The 20,416-nt window shown below is 38.5% G+C and overlaps 1 protein-coding gene across 16 annotated transcripts in view; it reads left to right on the top strand.

Moving 5' to 3' along the window:
• Nucleotides 1-20,416, top strand: part of tjp1a (tight junction protein 1a) — a 164,441-nt gene that overhangs the window by 74,257 nt on the left and 69,768 nt on the right. For 2 of the 16 annotated variants that reach the window (XM_074616265.1, XM_074616251.1), the window contains exon 1: nucleotides 19,406-19,815. The exons of 13 other annotated variants lie outside the window; for them this stretch is intronic. In XM_074616265.1, the coding sequence (XP_074472366.1) occupies nucleotides 19,792-19,815 (24 nt within the window). In that variant the 5' untranslated portion in view covers nucleotides 19,406-19,791. Of the gene's footprint in view, nucleotides 1-2,430; nucleotides 2,640-19,405; nucleotides 19,816-20,416 lie in introns of those variants that run through there. One more of the 16 variants, XM_074616274.1, reaches the window with a different exon arrangement.

Here is a 20,416-nt window from a genome sequence, read left to right as displayed (position 1 = left end):
TTTGTTTTTCTCTCTGCTCTGGATCTGTCTGCCTCACTCTGTCTCTCTTACTCACACACACCTTTTAGTTGTCCGAGGGAAATTGACCGGACTCTAACAGATCAGCCTCCTGACTTTCTGGAATTCGCTCATTTTGCTGATTTTCTGTTTGAGCGGCTTAGACCACAGATCAGAGTCATCTAAGAGTAGACCTTCCGACGTCAGGTTATGCATCTAGAGTTGTGATAACAGTACTGTACATTAAGGTTGGGCGATATGTTAAAATTTTCCAATCGGCCATCGTCAGCCCAACAACCGGTTCAGCTGTTCTAGAGCCGGAGCATCGTAAAACACACTTACCGGTAATTCAAACGGCAAGGGCTGACCCGAATGCTTCGGCCATTGCCATGGTAATCGACCTCTAAATCAGTATTTGAATGCTTTGTTGTTTGTTTTGTTTTTAATATAAGTATGTAATAATAAAGTAACATCCCCAAATAGCTCATGAAATAAGGAATAATCCCACTACATTATTTATTATTCATATTCAACATTAATCATTATTGTTATTCTCAGACGGATATCACTGTTATGTGTAGAGGTGCAGCACTGTCCCGAAGCTTAGAATACCTTTGAATATTTCAAACTGAAGCTTCGAAGCCCAAAAAAGGTTATTTGGGACGGCCCTACTCGATAGAAACAAAATAAAACTCACCAAAACTGTCTTTGTTAGTCTTTCCAACAATCCACAAATCTGGTTTGGTTGAAATAAACCCTTATATCACAGAGTTCAATGTGAAAATATGCCGGCTCTGCACGTTGTTTACCCCCTACTGTCTGTCTCCGTCTGCTGAGCAGAGGATGAGCGGCTCTCGTTCTTCAGAGGCAGACCATCAAACCTCCAGTAGGCAGAACGTTTTTGGCATCATTGGGGAAAACTTCCATAATAACCTTTCAGCATATTGTAATTCAAGTGTTCTGAGAGGAAACTAGACTTCTGCACCTCCTCATGGCTCTGTTTTCAGGCTTTAAAAAATTTAGCCCAGGAAGAGAGACTTTGGCCAATCACAGGTCATTTCAGAGAGAGCGTTCCTATTGAACGTTCCTATTGGCTGTGCTACGGCTGGTGGGTGGTGCTTGGTATTTCCTCAAGAGATCTCAACATGGCTGCCGGGTCACAAACTTTCTCATTTTACAGCTAAACAGTACACTACAAGATGTTTCTGAAAACATCTGAGGCGAGAAATAGGCATTACAGTAACATAATATCGATTCATATTTGATCAGTGCTGCCTAGTTTGACCGTTTCGTCGGAGTTCGTGAGTGATTGACAGCTGCTCAGAGACGGCTGACTCCATCTCGGCTCTGGTACACCGGAGGACACAGAGGCACATGATTTTTTTCAGATTACCTGTCTAATGCACTACTGTCAGAATATAATGACCGTTTTATAAAAATAACTTTTTTTAAACATATTTGTTCCATTTCTACCCACTGCAGCTTTAAATGAGCAAAATAGAATAACAAACATCGCCCTAAAAATCCCCCAAAAAAAACAACTGACACTGCACCGATAGCTGATATATTCGTCCAAACGCCCCACCCTATTGTACATTATTAGAAAGATCAAATATCACAGAAAAATAAATTCCTAATCGCTATTTCGAAGTAAAACATTCTCATGAAACACAATCCTTTTTCCTCTGTCTTGCTGGTTCTTTGACATTTTATTGCTGGGATCCTAAGCAATACGTTCATCTGATCGTGTCTGATCTGCATGTTCAGGACAAGACATCCCATCCTTTCCTGTAATCCATCCCTCTGTTTCACTTACATAGTTAATCCAACTACAAAGCTACATATGGATATGCTTGCTCTAGATTTGCACATTGTGTGGCAGATGTTCTCCCTGCTTGTCTGTGTGTGTGTGTGTGTGTGTGTGTGTGTGTGTGTGTGTGTGTGTGTGTGTGTGTGTGTGTCTGTGTGCCGGTCCGTCCTGCAGTGGGCATCCAGGTGCTTCAAGCACCAGGAGCCATAACAGACCTGAGTTTATTAATGTTGTTCATTTCCTCTCGTCTGCTCGCCTCCGGCCGCCTGGCTGCTCGTTTCTCCAGTCCAACATTCCACACACTCCACTGGAATTAAGGGAGAGGCCTGCGGCGAGGCAGGGAAGGAGCTCAGGAATGTCTCTGTTATCACAGGGAGAGAGGATGGAGGGAGGAAGGGGACAGGAGGTCAGGCCGGAGTGCCCCTGCGTTGTTAGGTTGACTTCAGTAAGGACTGTTGGAGTTGTTGGGATTTCCATCAAAGCTTTGATCACTACTCACAGCTCTGCCCGTAGGCTCATATTACCACAGAGGTGCGTGCCTCCGGCCCAATCAGAACGCATAGGAATCTAATTTTAGAGCTGATGCTTTTTAAATCAATATCTCCACTCCTATCAGTGGCAGTGTCATGTAGATTATCTCACGGCCTTCACAGATGTCACACCAGGTTGGCTCTGCTCTCAGTCCACAGTGTGAGCTGCTGAGGATCACCACACATTCACTCACTTGCATGCTGCTCGTGCATGCGGAGGGACACATACGCGGGCGAAAGCATCCCTCTGGGTCAGCAGTAGCTGGAGTCAGACCGTGTACAGGCGAATGCACGCATGTGTGGTGAGTGAACACGAGCGGCGGTTTGATAATGTAGGACGAGCACAGGGCTAATCAAATGATGTTTTTTGGAAGGTTATCGTTAAGCAGAGTGATTTTATGTTGCTGTATTACAGTAGTTGTTAGTGTTTGATGTTGATTTGTTTGATTCATGCTGGTCATGTCTACATGTTTGCTCTTCTGGAGAAAGATGAAAGGAGATATTTTTTCAAGGTGGATGTTTATTGCTACACAAAGGATATTTCTTTCTTGTTGATGCTCTGAACAAGTATTTCAAAAGGGCAACTGTCAGTATCCTGTGTATCTGCAGTTTGAACTTTAACTTTAATTCAGTGTGTGGATGTTACGGTAGTATTTAGTGTCCTGACTGACATCTTATAGTCGTCGTATTCGTGTTGTGGGATTTGGTGATGGCAGTAAATATAGAGAAAGTGTAGAGCTTATTAAGACTAATGAATGAAATGAAAGTGAAGACAAATTTCTACACGGGAATCGAAAAGTATTTGAATTTAACTGACAACAATCCAAATTTTAAAAACTTAAGCTAATGGTTTCATGTTGGACTTTTGCCACTTGAATATAAACTTTTTTTTTTCTTTGTGATGCAAGAAAAATGCATCACTTAGCATAAATATAATGCACAAAGTCCAGGTTTTTTCACTATAAATCTTTTATATAATGCCTATAGTTCAGTGATTACGTGTGAACGTTCAATGAATGGATTTCAGTGCGGAATACATTTAATCTTGTCCGTGCATAATGTCGGAAAGGGGATTATTTTCATCCGTTTACTGTTCCTGTCAATTTGAGGCAAAGCTTACCACGCAACATGCTAAGTATTTTTTAAGATACCTGAATATGATCTGCAGCAATCCTTTTTTTGAAAGTGGATTACCATACATTGAGTTAAATGTGGCTGAATTTATGGTAGGTGAAGATTAAAAATTGAAGTGGCATAAAACTATTACAGCTAGGTTAGGTTTCTATCTCTGAGTCCAGGGTTAACTGCTGTGATTCAGATACATTGTGGTATAAAATGCTGTCGTCCTAGTGTGTCATACAGTCTGACCTTCCCGCGGGACTGCTGCTCTTGCACATTACACACTGACTAACAGCATGACAACAGGACTAATCACAGCCTTGTAGCTATGGTCTGCACAATGTTCCCTCTGATACGCTCTGTAATTAAAGATATGCATGTTCCATTAGTTGCATACAGAGGATGGAAAGCAACGAGTCCATATGCTTATTTAGGTTATATTTCATATTTATTTTAAATTTTTTAGAAAAACAAAGATCATAGCAGTCTTAAAAGGTCAAGATGTATGTCCATATCGCTTACATGTACTGTTTATTTTTTAGAACAAGTTTTATTTAAAAATGCTTTACTTTATGGAATTTTTTTTTTTTTTTAAATGTCTTTAATCTTCATAGGAGAAGATTCTGTCATCTAAGGAAATCAGGATGAACTAAATTAAAGGCAACTAACAGTAATACTTAAAAGAACAGTATGTAGCATTTCCGGGGATCTATTAGCAGAAATGGAATATAGTATTTGAATTGGTTTTCGTCAGCTTAGAATGAGTCCTTCATATCTACATAGGGAGCGAGTCCTCTTCACTGAGTCCGCCATGTTGCTCCGCCATGTTTCTACAGTAGCCCAGAACAGACAAACCAAACACTGGCTCTAGAGAGAGTCTTTCACGTTTTCACGTTACCTGAAGGCCACCTAAATTCTCCGACACACCTGTGAAAACTGTGGTAACGTGAGCCGCCGAGTGCAAAACCGTAGTACCGCCAGCTGCCGTCTGATTCCGTTGCTCCTAAAGTAGTGTTATTATGGTAAGGATGACCTCTGAGCGAGGCGAACGGCGTTACCGTGGTTTTGCACTCTTCGGCTCACGTTACCGCAGTCCTGGAAAAGGAGGAGTGAGTACTCAGGGTACTCAGTTGGTTGCAATTTGCAACCACACCACTAGATGCCACTAAATCATACGAACTGTACCTTTAAACGTACGTCGTCGAATTCATTACTCTCAGTTAAAACATGAAAATTAGTTATTTTAAAAAGTTATATTATTTAAAAAAAGTATATTAAAAAGTTGTTATAATCTGACAACAGTGTGTTGCATACATTTATCTTTACATTGCAGCTACTTGCTAGCTACTTTGTGTACTCAGCTACAGTAAATCAGCTTCTCTCTGTGGTTTTAACATTGCTGCAATACCTGTAATCATATGTGAATAAGCCAAGCTTCGTCAGCTTTGTCCTGTGTGGTTGACTTTGGCTCGGCTTAGCAGAGTATAAAACCTATAATATACAGTACATGACAGCAGGACTACACTGCCTTGACTGCTTGGTATAAACATTAGTAGAACAGTAGTGCAGCGTTAAAGTGTTTTTTTCTGTGCATTCCCTGGTGCTGTTGTCCCGGCAGTGTTGCTTCCATATGCTGTTTGCTGTAGATGTCACATGGTTAGGCTAGTGGCACTAGTTCAGCTGAGGGGGCCCAGGTGATACCAGAGCGGCTGTAGGCAAACAGAGGCAGATAACATCTCCACACAAAGAGCTCTGTTCACTGTTGGTGGTGCAGCAAAGGCAAATACAACATACACACTGCATTTTCATGTTTTCTCTGTTTTGTCCATTTTCTTTTCTTTTTTTGCTGTTATTATGCACTTTACTATAAATAAAAAGACAAGGACGAGAGAGAGGCATACGACATATAACTAACATTACAGCTGAATGTGAAGCAGGTTGCATGGTGTATGCCACCATTATATGCTAATACCAAGAGTAAACAAGGAGTCATTTAACAAATAGAGCAACTTCAGTTTTACTTATTTATTACTTTGCTGTTGTCCTCTGTGTGGATAGACATGCCACACAACATCTAGTTGTTCTGCTTTGAATGGATTGAATTCAATATATAGTGGCTTACCTTTATTCCATCACATCTCTCCATAAGTGTAGATTTGAGTAGAGGTGATAGGACTACATCTTTCTTTACGAAATTGTAATTGTAAGATTTTTGTCGTTGTCTTATTTTGGTATTTTCTGAGATTTTATGAACCAAGAAGCGATTAATTGAAAAAATAATCGTCATATTAATCAATAACAAAATAATTGTAGATTGTAGGGGTGTTAATCACAAATCTTAGCACAATATTATATTGATTCTATGGACAACGATACAATATTTGCTGATATCACATAGTCTGCCATGATATACGATTTCAATTTGATTTAATTCAGGGTCCTGCGATCGATATGAGCCGATATCATATGCCTTTTTAACACAGCTACATTTATATCAACTCACAAAAAGCAACTAAAATATGATTTGACAATTTTATTACTGAACTCTTCAGACATTTAAATGAAAAATAACCCATTCTTTTTAATAAAAAGAATAAATATAAAGGCAATTTCAAAAGAAAGGTGTATATTAAAGATGAGAATATGTATAGATGTTTTCACTTTGCATCAATGATATTGGATCATTGAATCGATATATTGATTCAGATCGATGTATCGTTACACATGTATCGTAGGATGCAGCCCTAACATTTTTGTACATATATTTCTCAACATAGCTTTTCCTCTTTGTAAAAGAAATTAAAATTAAAGCTACACCATTGCATCTCTCTGCCCGGCATACAGGAAAGGTCTGGATGTGCACATTCAGTATCTCCTGGTGTATGATCTCACAGGAACTGTCTATATGCTGTAGAATAGGGCACTGTAAATCCCTGCCCACAGCCCAGCTCAGTCCTGACCCGGCTCAGGCCCCACAGTGCCCACACTGAGAGTGAGAGGTGGCTTAGACTGGCTTTTAGCTGCGCTCCCTTTCTGCTGAGTTCATCAGGCTGGTCCTTTGAGCAGGGAGCCAGCCCACTGCCTTGTGGCTCTTTCTTTCTTTTCAGGCGACAAATGTGCTAAAACAGCACTCCGTAATCACTTGGCATTAGGGGCTGTTGTGTTGGGCATTAGTGGTTAGAATTGACCAGTGGGACGTTATAAAAATGAGTCTGACAAGAGAACACCAAAGCTGATGAGTCTGGATCCTGGCACTGGACGGCTAGAGGATTAGTCAGCTAACACACTGGCTGGGGCTTCTGCAGAGTCGGGTCCCATCGCATCTCATCACCACCAGGCTTGAAGCGGCCCCTGTGGCTGCCGCGTCTCCATCCGCCTCTCTGGCTGGCTGGCTGGCTCTAGTTTCCATCCTCCACCGCTTCTCCTTCCTCCGTTCTACCAAAAAAACAACAACATCACCTCCTCTTGTAGGGTTGTGTTTTCATGGCAGGAGCGTATGATGTCATACTCTCAGGACAGGGTGGGTAGAGTTTCAGGTGAGGGGCCTGATCGAGAGGTGTTCATGCAGTGAAGCTTGGTCAGATGTTGAGGAAAAGAAAGATAATGTGTGTTGAAAAGTCGTGATTCATTAATACAGGTCAGAACACTTATCAAACACACGCATATGTCTACATATTTTCAACACTAGTCCAGCTGCATGCACGTGGTCTATCTACTGAAACTCACGCTGACGTGATGTGGTTTGATAAAGTGACTGAATACACAACAAGCTCTTTAGTTCTTATTGTTTCGATCTACTGTATCATATCAACATTACAAAAACTCAATTCAATATTAGGGCTGCACAATTAATCGAATATTAATCGCGATCACGATTTTGGCTTTCTACAATTAATCATGATCAACTGCGATACATGCAACATGTCGTCGATGTAGACGTTCTTCAGCGTGAGTGAAGGAGACATGAAGCTGCAATTTGTAACAACTGCAAGTCCAAAAAAACACGTCGAGGAACAACCTTAAAAACAACCTTGAAACAACTAACTTAATCAAACAGTTATTATATTATAATTCATTCCCATGATGCTGCTCAGAGTAATCACAGTGACCGGCTCGTCTGCCGACAGCACGGAGCGCATTATGGTGCGTTCAAGCTCTACACAGTAAAAATGAGTATTGGGCGATGGTAACCCATGATAACCCTATCATGATGCATTCAAATGTAATCTTGTAAAATGTAGTTTTTGGTGAGAAACTTGAATAAATCCAGTTGTTTGAAGTAAATGTTTTCACAGCAATATAAAATGGATAATAGAGAAGGAATTAGGATCTGTTTAACTTCCTAACGCTAGCTCTAAGCTGTTTATAATATATAATTAGAACTACTAATGCCAATATTTTTTTTAATAAAAGCAAATATTTAAATAGAAATGCAATCATTTATTTCCTAATCGATCAATCAATCAATTGAATTGTGTGTTTTTATTGGTTTTTTTATTTTAAATGACAGTAATAAGGTGAAAGGATAACATTTATAATTTTTGGCGGATGGAATGAAGCACAACATGAAAGTGAAAGCAGCGCTCTGTTTATTTAAAATGTAAAATTGCCATAAAAATGTTTGTCCCCTAAAATCTACAAATAATCGTGATGTCATTATTGATCAAAGTAATCGTGATCATCATTTTGGCCATAATCGTGCAGCTCTATTGAATATAGAAAGAGCACAAGAGGTGTCTTGTGACTCTGATTTCATCTCTGATATTATCTGCCAATAACAGATACCAGAAATCAATTTACCTCATTATCGCTGAACCATTAAAGCACATTTACTGCACAGCAGCTAATCACTGCTTTTCCCTTTGGGAGTTAATTTAATGGATTTTTACAGAATTGTTTTTTTAAGAAAACTTCAGACTTCTCCCCCTGAACTGTTCACCCAGCCTGTGCCTGTTTCTCAGGAAGCTGCTGGTGTTTCCACTCCTTTTCCAAGTGAGAGCAGCTTCATACTGTAGGAATTTAGCAGTAACAGGCAGTACCATGGGAAGAGTCACTGACTCACTGACGGGGGGGTGGAGATGCATGTCCTCTATTCAGGCGAACGCCGAGATCACTGGACTTAAACCAACTTTGTGATACAATATACTGTAGTTTAGCTCATTCTCTCTTCTACTCTCCTCTCCTCTCTCATCTTCTTTCCTTTTATATTAACCTTTCTTTCCTTTCCTTTCCTTTTCTTCACCTTATCCTTGTTCTTTCTGCTCTCCCTTTCTGACTTCTTATCAACTCTTACATTTTAGATTACTCCACTCTCCCTCTTTCTTCGCCCAAACTGGCACCTCTTTTGTCCTCTCTTTTCTAATCCCTTTACCCTTCATCTCTCTTCCTCTCCTCCTCATCCGCTCTAGTCTTCCTCTGTTCTTTCCTTTCTTTTATCATCTCTTTTGCACCAGGATTATTATAGTAAACTAAAACTGAAACTAAAGCAAAAATAAAGCAGTGGAAAATATTTTTAGGAAACTAAATACAAATTATATTCTTTAAGAAAAACTAAACTGCAGCTATATTTCCTGGTTAAAAACTAATTGAAAAAAGAACTTAAATTAATTTCAGTTTTAGTTGTTGTTGTTTTTTAGCTATAATAATATCACTACCGGAAAAAGGAGAATTTCCGTCAACTCTCGTGACATTGAACCACAGAAATTGAACAGACTTGCAATTGCTTCACATCGCACACTAAAGTAGCACAAAGATTAAACAGTAAACATTATGGCTATTATACAGTTCTCCAACCATTTATTTGAGAAATTATAGCCAACCCTAACAAAAACAAACTAAAACTACTGTAAAACTAAATACATAAAAACTAAACCATCCTGAAAAACTGAAACTAAACTGAAAATAGCCAACTAACTAAAACTAAACTAAAACTAAATCGAAAAGTCAAAACTAAAATAAAACAAAAACTAATTGAAAATTCAAAACTTGTCACATCTCTCATTTCATTTCATCATTTTCACATCACCGTGCTGTGGAGGATGTAGACTGTGTTGACCTCTGTACTAATATTTTGTTGCTTTTCTGATTTTTACATCTACACCAGTCTGCAAAATATTGAAATTTGTTTACACGGGTGTTTAATCTATTTTATTGAGGTCTGAGATGATGTTATGTTCAAAACCCTGCTGTCTAACATGGGATCTGTAAGGTCGGTTTCAGTTATCTCAAGCAGAATTCCACATTGTACGACAAAGAAAAACATTTATCACTTTATGAAAAATGATTGAGTCTATATTTCTACTATGTTACGTACTCTGTATCTTCTCTTGTGATAACAGGTCACTCAAACCTCTTTGTTTCTTTTTGGATATACTGTAACTTTGATTTGTAATGGGGACAGTTTGTCCTCACTATCAAGAGAGAAGATTGATGTGTCCCTGAATTAACATAAATATATCTCGTCTTGAATAGTTTTGTTTATCAAAATCAACCCAGTCTCACAATAGAGATGTTTACCATTTAAAGAGTTTGTTTTCGCTGACCTCCAGTGGTTTAAATTATCACCTTGTCACTGTTGGGTGTGGTTACAGGTGTAAAACAGCACACTTGACCACACCCAACCAGCCGCAGCTATAAGGGGCTTCACTTGAGGCCTGGAAGAGAGTCATCAGAGAAGTGTCTGCTGGTGTCTATTGACTGCAAAGGGTTTTTAACCAACTGTTAAACACGACGGCTTTATTTAAGTTAATTTGTTGTGAATTTAAATTTCTTTCCATTGAAATTGATGGACTTGGACTATGTATAAAAGGACTAAAATTCATCCTGTTTGTCTGATGTTGATGTAAACACCTTCAAAGCTAAGAGTCAGGACTTTAACCCCGTTTTCTTTTTTTTTAATTTCCAATCCTTTGTGCTGGAGTTGAGCTGAAACAATGAAAAACATCTCCTCCTTTGTGACTGCACTTTATTTCTATTTATGCCCACAACTATGGGTTACATAGCGAGGTTGATTCATAGTAATTTAGGAGCTTTAAGGTTTAATCAGCGAACGTGTATAGATTGTGTTTCTACACTGTTATTAGAGGTGTACTAGGTGTACTGTAGGCTATAATACTGTAAGTGTTGGCAGACGGTTTAACTGCTGCTTTTACTACACCCTCTCTTACTCTGTCTGAGATGCCACAGAAACCTGTGAGACGTAACACTGCAGTATAATTGCTGTATATTCCGATGTGGCTGGCTAATATGTGACTGATAATGTGTCTCTGCCACCGGTGTCAGGGTTTTGTTGTTTTACTTTTTCTGAGTTGTACCAGGTGAGACCCTGAGGCCGAATTTTCTGCATGATGTGTTGCAGTACCTCTATGCAGCGTCTCCTGAACCACATAGTTAGAGAATAGCTGAACAGCATTTTCATTTTCTTACTCCATACTGTACAATGTATGAGAGGTGAAGCTTTCAGTAACATTGCAACACTGTTGGTTTGCATCAGGTGCTGTCCTCCATCTGTTTTGTCTTTCCAATTCTCCTAGTTCTTTCTGTATAATCACACAACTTAGTCCAATACCTCACAGTGTAAAAAATAGCTCCTAAAAATAACTTTGAATGTTATTTTACATGTTATTATGAACATCTGATTAAGTAAAAATATGTGTATGGTTAGTTTGCACAGATCTTTTTCCCTTTTTTGCACTTTTGTCCATGACAGGGTTCAACGTTAATGTTTTGTTTTTTTCACTCGCTGGCCCAAAGTCAATTTTTACTTGCCCCTATACAAATTGTTTTATTTATTAGCGGTTATCAAATAACAAAGACCAAAATTGATTATCATGTTTCATCTTTATTTAAGTAAATTAATCTGGAGTTTTGCCCACATCCTCTAATGCCACCCAACTATCCTCCTGTTTCCAGGATTATTGAAATGCTCGCTTGTGCTTCAACTCATAAACTTTGTTTTTACGCGCCCGAACGGTACTATTCATGTGCAAATCTCTACAGAGATTAGAAGGAAGTGAAATGGTTAGATACTCCTTAGCTACTTCAGTTCCGGAAAAAACAATGTGTTTAATTATTTTTTTGTTGCTAGATTTACTAGCCTGATGTAGTATTTTACTTGCCCCGAGCAAGCGGACAATCCTTATTGTTATGCCCTGCATGATCACAGGCAATTTCCCATCTCTTGACGTGCTATATTGACCACTTGAGCGCACATGTTTTAAAAAATAACTGGATATTGTTGATCTGATTGTAGCAAAACTGTAAAGAACTGTGTACAATCATCAGTTTTTAATGATAACACTACAGCAGCATTGTTTATGCTCAGTGCTTTGGTCACATCAAGGTCACATTTTTTGAAGTTGTTGTTACTGTTTAAAAGAACACAGAGAAACCTTGTTAGATACACACTAAACATCATTCTAGCTGTGTCAAAAGCAGTGCTGAAACTTATTAAAGACTCATTGATATTTTCCTTTAAATTCCAGCTACTTTACTTATTCTGTCTCTTTTTCCCACATTGCTGAGCTGCTTACATGTGCAGTAAGGCAACACAGCAGGTTGAAAAATCCTGTAGCATATTTGCAAAATATTTCCATGCACCCACCTGTCACTTAATGGCACCATGGTGTAATTGGATGATAAAAATCACATATAAGTGCTGCCTGGGTGCAAGTTATTTAGCACATCCCTGCAACAACAACACATTTTTCCCTCTTTTCTGACAACTAAAAGTGTCTTTATGTCATGGCACTTTCTTAAAGTATTTTCTTTTGCAACGACATTTTTTTATCAGTCTTATAAAGTGGGCCATTGTCATGGGGAAAAACATGACAATGTGAAAGTTTGGAGAACAGTCTGTACTGGTACAATAAAGACACACTGTAACACATTTATCTTTATAAACAAATAAGACAGGCAGTACCAAAATGCTGCTAGAAGTTACATCTGTATTGTGTGCTTTGCTATCACAACAATGAAGGGAAAAGGTAAAATTGTTTTTCATTAAGTATTTACTGGCAAAACACACACACACACACACACGCACACACACACACACACACACACACACACACACACACACACACACACACACACTAGATCGAGCTAAGTGCCTTGTGGATTGTACCTTGGGATTTGCGATATTTTTAATTTACAGTCTCATTCTGCAGCGAACAATGGGGTCGTCACGTGGATGGAAAGCATGACGTGATGGCTAGTTTTTGTTCACCAGGTTTACACAGTAAATTGACTGTTAGTGGGTGTGGGTCTCACACTGCACAAAACAGAGATTCAACATTCACGCTGGTTCAGTGGAGGAAAATGAGAAATAATCAAGTATTCAAGTAGACCTGCTGCGGTGCTCTCTGCTTCTCAAGCCATTCCTTGTTAGGCTACTTGAGATACCGCTGAGAAGCAGAGTGGAGTCAACCAGGTTCACTGCAGTCTCTATTCTCTGGCTAAAAAGGGCTCAGCAATCCTTGTCTGTTGAGAAGAGAGAGAGGCAGAGAGAGAGGAAAACGAGAGATTTGTTTGGTTGGTTGATCACAGGCTGCCTCTCGAAGTAAATGTCTTCTGAAGATTAAAAGTAGCCTGGTTCACTATCAGTGACTGAAATGGTAAATTTAGTACTCCAAAAGCTTTTTTCTTCATCACGAGAATTAAGTGTCTCTCCAAATAACAGCACTTCAGGATATTCTTGTCTGTTGGTTATGACTGAATTAGCGGCGAACAAAGAGCAGGATGATCATCTCCAATAATGAGAAACTACTTTTAACTGTACTAATTTTTATGCATCTTTTTGCAAAAATAAATTCTTGTAGTGCTCCCCAGAACTGTCTATATCGTTTGACATACTTGAAATGAAGTGCAGCTAATTTCTAGTAGGACTGTAATAAACCCGTCCAATCATTTGATTTGGCCCAAATGTAATGACTGGATGGCCTACCTCCCTGGGTGCGCTCTATCCGTGCACTCACTGCGCATCACAGGAGTCTTCCACAAGCTGCTAGTTTGACAGCTGTGAGTACTAACAGTAGCCATGTTTGTTGTTTACATTAGTTCATAAAGATAATTTTGTGGCTTTGGAGGGAGGCCTGAAGGGACGGACTGTCGGTGTTGCCGACTCGGCGACTTTCTCTCTAGATTTAGTGACTTTTGGAGCTGGTGCTGCTACTTTCATTGGAAAAGAGTTGGCAACACTGAGCTGGGTTTTTCGTTTGGATCAATTTTAAAATCTAGTGTGCACTGCTAGTTTCTCAGCATCATCGATCCTACCTTTAAGTCATGATTTTCCAAACCTCTTTTTGACCCTACTGCAGTTCTCGCTTCAGGAAGAGCCAACAGCTCACCTGCACAGTGCTGTGTACACTGTGTGCGTCTTGTGAAAACCCTTTCTGCAGCGGTCAGGTTATGTTTGCACAGTTGATATTTAAGCTGATAAGGGGAAGGTTAGATGGAGGTTAAAAGCTTGGGACAGTAAGGTATTGTTAGAATATAATTTAGTCTCATGTTGTTTTTAGTCTATGGTCTTAATTTATAGGTATTTATTCCCTTCTGTGATCAGGATATTACAGTAGGAAATGATTTCCCTACTTTTATGGTTGAATAAATTGAACCTTGAACCATGTCTGGGGCTTATCACATCCTGAAACCAGATTTGTGTTTACTGTTTAAGTCCGCACAAAAGCCTTAACAATATTGACCTGGGAGGTAAGGTAGAGGGTGAATTGGAGAGATGCCTGCTAATCCTGTCATATGATACTAATCTGGTCAGAAACAGTTGGCCTCTTAAGAACAGATGTGACATTTGTATACTAATGATTAGCAGGTTAAACCGCAACCCTGTGTGGCTTTTACTGAACGGATTAATTTTCTGTAAGAGAAAGTTTCTTAAAATGAAAATTATATTTAAAGTATAAGGCTGGAGATATTCTATATTTTTCGTATTGTATACAAATCCAGTGAAAAGACCAAAACCAACAATGACTTCTTCTGTGCCATAGAGCTACATCGTTGTCCAATGACATGTTCCTACATTACTAGGGGTGGGAATCACCAGAAGCCCCACGATACTATCACGATACTTAAGTCATGATATGATCTTATAGTGATTTTAAACATTTTCTTTAGTATTGCGATATGATATATTGTGATTTATTACCTGATTTCAACTGCAAATTATGCAGTTTGTCAACATCTGTTTTATCTAATAAGATACTCTGTTCATCTCAGAGTTTTCATTCACATATCTTGAGGTCAGAGGTCAAGGGTCCCCTTTGAAAATGGCCATGCCAGTTTTTCCTCAACAAAATTTAGCTTAACTTTGGAGCGTTATTTAGTGTTCAGTCTTAGCTTTAAGACTTAACCCGCTACAACCTCTGAAAGACAGAATAGCATCTGGGCCCGCCGGCAGGCAATCAGATTATTAAGAGGTTAATTGTTTATATAATAAAAGGTCAATACTTGACATCTGTGTATCGATACAATATTGCCTCACAAAATATGGCAATACTATGCTGTATCAATTTTTTCCCCCCACGACTATTCATTACCATGAACATGGGCGCTGTAGTTTAGTTTATTTGTTAGTTGAGTCAATCTCACGGACACTATTCTACTGCTACAAAAAAAACTCACAGCTGCAGCTGAAAATTAAATTTGATTAAAAAACTAAAGTACCCAGCAGTTAAAGGAACTTAACCTGTTGTTTTTTGTTGTTTATAAAAGTCTACAGTATATTTGCCACCCATTTATAGGATAGTAATGAGATTAGAGCAACTAATGATTATTTTCATTGGCGATTAATCCGTCGATCATTTTCTCGATTAATTGATTAGTTGTTTGGTCTATAAAAAGTCAGAAAATGGTGAAAAATATTGATCTGTGTTTCCCAGAGACGTCCTCAAATGTCTTGTTTTGTCCACAACTCAAAGATATTCAGTTTACGGTCATAGAGGAGTAAAGAAACAATAAAATATTCACATCTAAGAAGCTGGAATCAGAAAATTTTTACTTTTTTCTTTAAAAAATACTCAAACGGATTAATCAATTGTTAAAATGGTTGCCAATTAATATAACAGTTGACAACTAATCGATTAATTGATTAATCCTTGCAGCTCTATTTGAGATGGACTAACTCATTTTTGGTTTTGATCATTTCATGTGATTGTTTTTTTTACTACAAGAAAAAAAATAGAATAACACTGGTTATTTCACTACAGAAAAAAATCTACACAAATCATTGTTTATCAATGTTTGCATACTAAAAAATATAATACCTCCAGAAGAACGGCTTCTCAGTGTAGCCATAAGTGACCCGGCCTAGATTGATTGAGAACTTCATGTCTCCAGAAGGTTTTTATTAGCATGTAGAAACAAAGAGGTCTTGCTGGACCTGCAGGGCAGCCGTGAGTCAACAGGGCACAGGAGGGATCACACAGACGCCTAACTCAGGACAGATGAAAATAGGAAGACAATGTCTGCTTAAGAACTTTCACCACAGCAAAACAAATGGTTCTCATCAAACCTCTCACGTTCATCTTTATTTGTCATCATGTAATCATGTGTTTGCTTATGTAAACGCCTCTGCTCGCATCAACAGCCAGCTTTACATTTTTCGGGTGTGCACATTATGCTGTTTCACTCTACATTAGCCTTTTCGCTGCAGGAGAAGCTGGGTTGAGTGAACCTTGTGATGCGCTCGGACCAAATGTAGGCCTGCATGTTCGCCTTTGTTTTCCATGTGCCTGCTCTTCCATGAGCGCACCTGAGCTTTGAAGCTGCCCGTCGTGCCTGAAAGAGCTGTGTCTCTCTCTCTCTGTGTGTGTGTGTGTTTGAGAGATAGAGAGAGAGCAGGGATGAGAGCATAGAGGACAAAGATAGCTTTGATCACATTGAAGTGTCACTAATGTCTTGCTCCTCACTGCCAGAACATCTGAGGTACCATCACAGGTGTGGATGAGAGCGAGAGGCGAGCAGCAAAGGAAAAGCTTCTGTTTAGTGTCATTTTTAAAGGCGATTAGCTCAAGTTTGGTTATTTTTTATTGTTAGTCGACTACCGATCAACCATGTTAAATATCCTGCTGTCGGCACTGATGGATCCTGACAGGCGATTGAGGACCTTCAGAAGGAGCGAGCGACTTGCATCAATACTAGTATGTATCACCCTTGGGTTGCATGCTAAACATTGTTGTGTCTGTTTATGTTTGTTTTTTTTCAAAAGAAACTCTTGTGGTAAAAACTGCCTGTCCAAGAAGTCAATGTCTTTTTCAAGCATGCTTTAGAAATAAGTACAGTATGTGTTTCCCTGGCTGAAGTATGGCTGCAGGTTTTAGAGTTGCTCATCTGTCTTGATCCTCTTTTCGGCACGACCTGGCCTTTCTGGAGGTCATTCTCCGCCTGCAACCCTCAAGACATGTCTGCCACTCCTGACTGGCGGTATTTTAGCCTTGTAGGATTATGTCTGCTGGGAATTAACCCCTTAGACCAGACCACCTACACTGCCTCAAAGCCCTCCTCCACAGTTGAGCGAGAAAGACACAGAGGAAGTAATCATTAGAGGAGCTAGATGTGGGAATGTGATTGCTCAGTTTGTTTGGAAAAGACAGGGTGCTCTGTATGCTCTGTATGTATGCTCTGTATGCGGTGTCTGTATGCTCTCAATCACTGTACTGCAACCGTGGACGCTGAAGACTTGCATAATGTCACGCTGCTTCAACATTTTGTGTTTCTACAGTGTGGCCCACTTTCAACATAGCATATATTGTTTGCTGGGAACAGAAGTAAACTGTGAAACAATACAAGCTGAGATTGTTGCATCCTGTGGGTGGGGGCTGGTTTAGGAAGTCATAGGAACTTAACTGAATGGCTTTTGTGGTTTCCTGTGAGGTGAGTTATCAACCACAAACACTCTGTGCTGAGAAAATGGTTTCAAATAAGGACTCTGTTTACTTTATTGGCTCATTTTGTAATCATTTCATTCATTTCATTTCAAAATGTGTTTCGAACATGTAGAATACAAAAAAAATAATAATAATAGAATAAAGAAAAAGAATGATCATACCAACAAGTGGACAGTCAGAAACAAGTAGTATTTACATACAATGAACAGCATAAGAAAAATAAATTGTCAACACTTGATGCCTTGATTTACATATTCGAAAAGGAATGAGAAGTATAAACTTATTTAATCCCACCCCTTCTCCATAAGTCAATTATTAATTATTAACCAGCTTCCTTATTGAGCCATACATATACTCTAATTACATTTTCTAAAACTACAATTATTATTATTTATAATTATTCTAACTATAATTATTACCTTTAATCTGTGTAATACAGAAATATAAATTAATTACTGATATAATTATCCTTATCAAAATATAAATTTGTTATCAATCCAGAATACAAATTCATTACTTATAATATAATTTAATCACAATACCAATTCATTACTTACATATTTAACTTAATCATATTGACTATTTGTTATCTTTTCTTATATGCGCAAATTATTATTTATAATATATAATTTTGTAATATACAATATGCACATGCAATACAACATGCAATATATACATACACACATACACATAATCTACAAAACTAACTTGTGCAACTAACTTTTTTAAATATTCTGCTCACATATTCTGCTGTTTTGTTATGAGGGCAGGCTTCATGTAGCCTGTTTTAGATAGATAGATAGATAGATAGATAGATAGATAGATAGATAGATAGATAGATAGATAGATAGATAGTAACTTTATTGATCCAGAGGGAAATTCAAGTTTCCCGCATCACAGTTTCATAGTGCAAAACATGTTAGTAAAAAGGCAGTAAAAAAGTTAGTAGTACAAAGTACAAAGTACAACAAAAATATACCAGATATAAAAATACAAGAAGATGAAGAAAACTGTTAAAACTCAATATGCGTGTGCAGGGTAACAACTGAGATACACGACTATTAAAAAAGTGAATTTAGTGCAGAAGAGACTGTTAAAAATGAGTATAGTGCAGGGTAACTCCAGCCGATTTGCGCTGAATTTGACCTGTTTTTTTTTTTTAACAGAATACAGTCTGTGTTTTTTTCCCCCACAAACTTGATATTTTAAAGGCTACTGTAGTCCTTGTGTAACACAAAAATGGTAAAATACGACAGCACCAATGGGGTTTTCATGGGGGTTTTCTTACATAAATAAATATCGATATAGTATATCTAATATTGGCTCATTTTGTAATCTACAAAACTAATTTGTGCAACTAACTTTTTAAATATTGTGCTCACATATTTTGCTGTTTTGTTATGAGGGCAGGCTTCATGTAGCCTGTTTTTACACCGATTTGTGCTGAATTTGACCTGTTTTTTGTTTTTTTTAAGACAAGATAAGATAAGATGAACCTTTATTAATCACCGGATGGAAATTCAGGTGTCAAAGCAGCAACATCAGCAAACATCAGCAAACAGAGTGAAACACATGAGAGGAAAGGGTATACAAAAATTAAAAAAAACAATAATAGAAAAAATATATATACAAAAATAGAAATTAACAGAATACAGTCTGTGGTTTTCCCCCCACAAATTTGAGATTTTAAAGGCTACTGTGGTCCTTGTGTAACAACATTCATCATCATCACACAGTGAAAGTGAGCATTCAGCATCAGCAGGGACAGCCGGCGTCTCTTCTCCTTATTGTATCCCGGAACTGTTTATTCCACGGGATAACAGGGATGCGCGCTTTTTTTAGCCGCGATAAAAACAGATTATAAATTAAATTAATAATTAATCTTAGCAATATGATATATACGCTTGTTGCTTAACGAAACAAAATGTTATTAAAGGAGACTTTTCGGTGTGATAGGACAATGTCCCCGTTTTTTATAGAGTTGTCCACCCCTCTCCGTGCTTGCAGTGGTCCGCTCCGCTCAGACCCTGCTCACAGAGCTGAGAGAGCAGAGAGGTTCACTCCGCCTGCTGCCATTGCTGCTGCAGACCGTCCGAGAGATGCCGACCAAACACAACTTTTACTCCAGAGGTTAGCCACCAAAACGTCAAAGCAAGGCGGTGTTATATCCATACTTTTCCACTCGAGTTTCTTCCCTGACTCGACACCAAAGTGGACTAACGTTAAGGGTTCAGGAAACGGAGATATAAAGATAAAGATAATGGACTTTGGACTTTTCCTGACATGTTTCCTGTCGTCGTCCTGGATGAAATAAAATAACCCCGTAGCCCGGCGTGGCGGCAGCTGGGCGACACAAAATACAACTAGGAGTGATTGTCAAAACAAAGACGACAACAACTTTCAAACGTTGACACTTTTGAAGCGGAATAAGAGTGAAATGTCCTCCAAAGCTTCAACTAAGGTGGGTAAACCTGGCTGGATCACATCAGGCTAAAGCTAACCCTGGCTACAGAAGTGCTGCTGTAGTTGTTGGGCTGTATAACTTTATAGATAGTAGTATAGTGTGCCTAATGGTGGGGGTGTTTGTGTGTGTTTGGCTAAGGGGGGGTATTTTGACTCCTAGTAACCAGCCATGCTCTTTCTACTGTACTAGGTTAAAATAATCTCACTTAAACTCTCTTGTTTCTGTTGATAAGAAGTCACCCAGCTGTAGTAGGTCTCAGCTCAGCTACCTGTTGATATCTAGAGGCTCAATAGTTTAGTTAAAAAGTGAAAGCTTCTGAGCTTCTGCCAAGAAATACCTTTTTTTTCTTTTCTTTTTTTTAATACATGTGAGAGATCCCAGATGATAGTGAGGATATTTCTGTTTTAGGTTGAGTTTTCTGAAAGACTTATAATAATAATAATAATAATCTTTATTTGTATAGCATCTTTCTAAACATAGTTTCAAAGTGCTTGCACAGATACAATGAAATACAGACAAAATAAAAACAACAATAAAAGAACAAAACATAAAGACCAAATAATGAGAAAACTAAAACACTGGCTACAAAGTGGTGCTT

Source organism: Sebastes fasciatus, chromosome 2 (genome assembly GCF_043250625.1).
Source record: "Sebastes fasciatus isolate fSebFas1 chromosome 2, fSebFas1.pri, whole genome shotgun sequence".
Taxonomy (NCBI): Eukaryota; Metazoa; Chordata; class Actinopteri; order Perciformes; family Sebastidae; genus Sebastes; species Sebastes fasciatus.
Note: the sequence above shows the minus strand (reverse complement) of the source record. Positions and strands in the feature narration are given on the sequence as shown.